This window comes from Mauremys mutica, chromosome 5 (genome assembly GCF_020497125.1).
Source record: "Mauremys mutica isolate MM-2020 ecotype Southern chromosome 5, ASM2049712v1, whole genome shotgun sequence".
Lineage (NCBI taxonomy): Eukaryota > Metazoa > Chordata > Testudines > Geoemydidae > Mauremys > Mauremys mutica.
The window spans coordinates 32,207,971-32,213,970 of record NC_059076.1 but is presented as its reverse complement, the minus strand read 5'-3'; the positions used below and the strand labels follow the sequence as shown (position 1 = coordinate 32,213,970).

Genomic DNA, 6,000 nt, shown 5'->3' with positions numbered 1-6,000 from the left:
AAATGGTTTACATTCGGCAAAGTTATAAGCAACTGAAAACAGGATCTTATAATGGGAAATGTCAGGCAATCCTAATAACAGGCAGTGCTACCAGCCCCTCTATTATATTATATTTTATATTATATTTTATAATATAAAAACCAGTCCTCTTCCCCCTCTATGTTCTAAGGTGGTTGTTATAGCTGAACTCATTCCATAGTTTTCTGTAATTTCAAGCTAGATTTTTTGTGCATAGTTTGTCTATGTCACACTGTGGTGACAGTCATTGAAGCAAACACTAGTATCTCTAGATATAGATTCTGAAATCTCGAATGCCGGGAAAGATTCCTTTCAAGATATTATTTAGAGAGAATATTGTATTGGGGGATTAGCAGCGTGTGGTGTTGATTAGAGAAGTTGCTGGGAGGATGCATAAGAGAGAGCTGCATACTAGGATGCCCATGAGTAAAAATTATGCAGCCTAACTATTCCCTGCAGGCTCCAGTAAGCATATGCCATGTCACCCAGCAAGTGTTTGAAAATGTGGCGCTTCACTGTAATTCTGTGTTAAAAGGTCTGCAATTCAGTTCAAACTAAAAGCACTTGACTGCGTGAGTTTCCTAAGTGAAAAGGGATTCAGTGCACCCCAGCTAGTCACTTCACTGCTTGTGATTTTATGGCTCCATTGAAAAGCAAGCCCTTTCTCTCTGCACTCTGGTACCTCAGAGATGTTTGCCTTGCACAGTTTGTCACAGAGACCCTGCAGTTATTTCACACACTCCTCTAATAAAGTCTTCCTTGGCTGTCATGTATTTCCCCTATTATCTCTCCCTGCTTGAGTCTCACAGATAATTGATGATGCTTTAGTTAATCATCTTCCCTCTCTTTTGTTCGCCAGGTACCTCAGCCTTGAAGGGATCCTTTTCATTTAGAATTTGTGTCTTTTCCTAGGTAATTGATCACTGCTCACCCAGGGACGCCCGATTCGCAGCAGAGTGGGAGCAGGCATCATGAATAATCAAAAAGTCGTGGCTACATTGCTTCAGGAGTGCAAGCAAGCTCTGGATGTGCTCTCACCCAAGATGTCTGATGCATCGGAGGAAGACAAGAGAGAGTACCAGCAGTGCAAAGGTGAGGTCTCAACGAGAGGCCCCAGAAACAAGCCAGCAGATTGCTGTGAACTTCCTTGCCACAGTGACACATCCCCATCCCTGTCCTATTTTTCTTCTCCCAGCAGATGAGTGTCAGGAGATGACTGGATTTCTAGGGCATGAATGGGATGTGGGCTACAGGCAGGCACGAAAAGAAGCCCACTTTGTTGCAGTGAATTGCTGTCAGTTTCAATTTTAGGCTTCAGTAAACATGAGCCTATAAGGAACAGTTTAGTTTGGGAAGAACAATGCCCAAAAGTTTGCTGATGCACATAAATTTCAATTATTAAAAAAAAAAAAGAGATGCAATTTCTGAATGCTGGCACTTATTTACTTTCCTTTCACTAGGAATTTGTCTGTTGCTTATGTATTTAACAGTTTCTCCTCATAAAAAAAATCTCACCGTTTGAATCTCTTTCTTGTAAAACATGCAACCCCTCTACAAGTGGTGTTCCAAGAAAAACACTTGCAATATCCATATTGCAAGAATAACCTCTGTCATTTAATATTTGGAATAAATACATACAAAATGAGTGCTAAGATGGAAGAGTTTTACATTGCCTGTCCTATGGAGGAGCTAGCATTTATTTCAGCATTGTGTGATGGTTGATGTTCTGAATTGTTTCAATTCCAGTGAAATTTAAATTTGCACTAGACACGAGAACCTGCCAAACGTTACTGTTAGTTCTGTTCGCTCTATAATAAGCTTTCTAAGGGGCTACCCAACCTTTTATTTTGCACATAAAGAAATCTTTTGAGTTTTCATTACTGAATTTGTTTTCTGAGTGTCTTTCTTTCTGTCACCAGCTGGAGAGTATGCCTATTCTGTTTTGCCGCACAGAAAAATCACTCATGCCGTGAATACAAAGGAAAATATTAATAGTTGAATCTGAGATTTTTAAAAAGCACCAAAAACATTTTTTTTAAATAGAAGAGTGCATGTGCTTCTCGCCAACTAGTTCACTTGTCTGTAGTTGGTACTATATGCTTTCAGTGCATTCTCCCCACTTTGCATGAGTGATTCAATCATCATAATATTTAGTCCATTCTTGACCCATTTGGTATTCTAGTCTGCTTGGAACAGATTTGCAAACCCATGATCTTACTGGGAGGTCAGCTGGCTATCAAGCACCTCAGTTAGTTTCTGAGCATGGTTGTGTTTGAGGGTGGTGGATAGGTTTCTGTTATAGATACGGGAAGATTTTTCTGTTTCTACAAAGGGTACTTTGTTTTCTCATCACAAATTCCTTTAAGCTTTATCACTCTTTAGAATGGGCTCTTGAACTCCTAATCAGGTAGCGCTTTCTTCTTCATCCTTCTCTTCTTCTTTTCTCCTATTAAATGCCACAAAGCATGAGAAATAATCAGCTTAGTTCCAGATAAGGTAAATCAGTGCCCTTATAGTTACTAAATTAGACATGGCCCTTCAGGTAAACTGCTTCAGGAAGTGAGTGATCAGAGACTGAAGTGAGGCTCAGGCTTTTCTTAGGAACGGCTGCCGTGGGCTGGCTAAAAGAAGAAAATCCACTTGCAATGGGGCAGTGATAATAATATTAATACCTAATCATAGTTGCTGTCTGTGTGTGTATTCTACTGGAGGGCACAGACTGCAGGTTGGCTGGATGATCTCAGGCTGCAGATCCCCTTTCCTATGGCAGGTGGCTTTTAAACAGCAGTAACAATCAGATTGTGATATAACTGATTCATCCAGCCCACATGTGCTTCCAACAGAATGGCATTAGTACAGGGTCACTTATGGCAGCAGTTTGAGCCAAGGGGATTCTCTGAACACAAACGCTGAGGGTTTTTCTTCTCTCCCCTCCCCCAGACGTTGCCTTTGTCAAACTGGTTTTTCAGACCAAACATAGGAACAACTGAAAACCAAACATACACAAATCGGGGGAAAAAAGAATCCTCACCATACCTTACTTAAGGTTTTTTGTTTTGTTTATAAATCCTACAAATCAGCTTCAGTGTAGTTTCATCTCCTTCTTCAGCCCCTCTAATTAGCTGTGAATTTACATCGCTTACAGTGATAACACAGCCATGCCATAAAATTGCTGGTGCTTGGATTTTGGCTGAAGAGTGCAGAATTATTTATAGTTGCCACTGCAATATTTTGTGGTTCCATAGATGATGATACAATGCAACACAATACAATAATTGTATTTATTGCCGTCACATCCAGAGGCTCCAGTAAGGATTGGAGGCCCCATTGTACTGGGCACATTACAAATGCTTAAGAAGACCTGCTCCCAAAGACAACCTAAAAGACTCATTGACTTTCAATGAGACAGGTTCGTAAGGCCCAGATTCTCAAGGTACTTAAGCCTCTTACTCCCATTGAAAATTCCCATTGATTTCAATGGGAGTAAGGCACCTAAGTACCTTTAAGGATCTTGGCCTAAGTGCTCATGACACTAAAGTGACTTCAGTGCTTTTGGAAATTTTATCCTAAATTCTTTTTTAACTAACGCAGCATTAAGGACATTTGGTTAAGATAATAGGAAAGAATTAGGCCATATTCTATCCTTTGCGTTTTATTGCATCCAAATGGGAACAGAGTCCACCTGTGGGATCAGGGCCTAATTGAAATAAAATGTTGAATGCAAATTTAAATTTCATTGGAGTTGAGAGTAACAGTAATACAGTTATGGTCTTAGGGAGCTTGCCTGCGAGTGTCCCAAACCACATTACTTATTACTTTTGTAATGCTTGATGCTGTTACTGTCCTCTAAATGTTGGTATTATTTAATTCAGTGTGCTTTTTTTTTATTGTGGAGGGGAGAGATGAGGAAGAAGAAAGGGAGAGAATGGCAACGTTGGGAAGCTGCAAGCGGTGGGGTGCAGCAAGTCAATATCAGCAACTGTTAAATCCATTAACTGCAAATGTCTGAGGGTCGGATCGGCGGGTAGTGATTGATCTATCGGGGATCGATGTATCGCGTCTCGTCTAGACACGATACATCGATCCCCGAATGCGCTCCCCGTTGACTCTGGAACTCCACCAGGGTGAGAGGCGGAAGCGGAGTCGACGGGGGAGTGGCGGCCGTCAATCCCGTGCCGCGAGGATGCAAAATAAGCGATTCTAAGTCAATCTAAGGCCACGTCTATACTTACCCGCCGGGTCGACGCGGCGAGTTCGACTTCTCGGAGTTCGAACTATCGCGTCTGATCTAGACGCGATAGTTCGAACTCCGGAAGCGCCGCGGTCGACTCCGGTACTCCACCGCGGCAGGAGGAGTTGCCGGAGTCGACCTTGGAGCCGCGGAGTTCGCTTCCGCGGCGTCTGGACGGTAAGTCATTCGAACTAGGGTAGTTCGAATTCAGCTACGTTATTCACGTAGCTGAATTCGCGTACCCTAGTTCGAACCAGGGGCTGTGTGTAGACCAGGGCTGAGATACGTTGACTTCAGCTACGCTATTCTCGTAGCTGAAGTTGCATATCTTAGATTGCCCCCGCCCCCCAGTGTAGACAGTCAAAGAAGTCACTCTGGCAGAAAAGTTGACTCTGGCATCTCTGCAGGTATTGCTTGGTTGCCTGCCTGACCTCTTTCTTCTTCTGCTGCTGTTGCTGCTCTGGGCTGAAGGGGAAGCTGGGAGAAGCTCCTCTGCTGGAGTTGTCAGCCACATGGGACAGCCTGGGAGCACACCAGAGTGGCACCTTCTGGGACTCAGTGTCTCCAAGCAGGCTCCAGCATGCTCCTCGGCCAGGGGAAACTTCCTCTTCGTTTGTTAAGGCTACTGTACATAAAAAGGCAGGATCTTAGTTCTGTCCTCTGTGTGGTCAGCCAAGTTTCCCTCAATCCTATTTATGTGTTACCACAATTGTTATCAGAGAGTTGCTGTTGGCACTGGGAAGAGGTGAGTATGCTGCATAGCTGTCATCCCCTCTGTCCAGTCCACTGAGCCACCTTTCCGTGCCTTCACTCTCCGCCAGCCTGTGGAGCCGTGGGAATGATACAGTCAATGCCCAGACAGTGCTTCAGAACACTGGGGAATCCTGGCTGCTTGTGGGGTGCTAGCAACGTATAACTGCAGTGCAACGTCACTTGAGTGAGATAATATGTGCGAGAATGTGGGCATAATTTTAAAAGCAACTTTTGAAAATTTGGCCCTGAATGTCAGGGCTTCCATCATTTTCCAAGGAAAACTATTCTACAGCCCAATAGATCTCACTGTCAGTAAGTGGACTTTAATAAGGATAAGAAATGTAGGTTTTAATTTATTATCTCTAAGATATCATGATTTTGTAGAAATGTAAAAGTACATTTAGCTCATTATCTCATTAAGTAATGATGATCTCAGAACAGGATTTTTCCTGGGGATCAATGACCAGCTGGGGCTAGATACGCAGCTGATGATTGCCATTAACCCCAGCTGGTCAATAATCCCTGGCTAATCCACTTTTATTAGCAGTGGGAGTCATAAAGTTCTGGTAGTTAGCACAGGGGTCTGAGAGTCATGAGACCTGGATTCATGCCTCGTCTATTCTATTCCTAACTCTGCCACTCACTCACTGTGTGACCTTTGGCAAATCACTGAGGGGCTGAGCATGCAACATACCACTTGAAGTCAATGGTAGTGCTGGGTGCTCTTCACCTCTGAAAATCAGGCCTTTAACCTCACTGTGCCTCAGTTTTCCCATCTGTACAATACCTATTTTAAATAGGACTTAGAGATCCTCAGATGTAAGGCACTGCCAATGGGGAATTCAAAAATGTAAAATTGGCCTAATTCTGCTTCCATTGAAGTCAGTGGTCCATTGGCTCCAGCAGAAGCAGAGTTAATCTATGCAGAACACTTCTGAAAATTCTCCCCTATATGTTATGGAGTATTATGACTTCTAACATAAACTGAAAATGAAGCA

At 43.0% G+C, this 6,000-nt stretch overlaps 1 protein-coding gene across 1 annotated transcript in view; it reads left to right on the top strand.

The window, feature by feature from the left end:
- Positions 1 to 944: 944 nt before the first annotated feature.
- The window catches only part of ALPK1 (alpha kinase 1), a 39,498-nt gene continuing 34,442 nt past the window's right edge, over positions 945 to 6,000 (top strand). Inside the window, exon 1 of the mRNA XM_045017565.1 lies at positions 945 to 1,110. Coding sequence (XP_044873500.1) covers positions 990 to 1,110 — 121 coding nt within the window. The 5' untranslated portion in view covers positions 945 to 989. The remainder of the gene's footprint in view (positions 1,111 to 6,000) is intronic.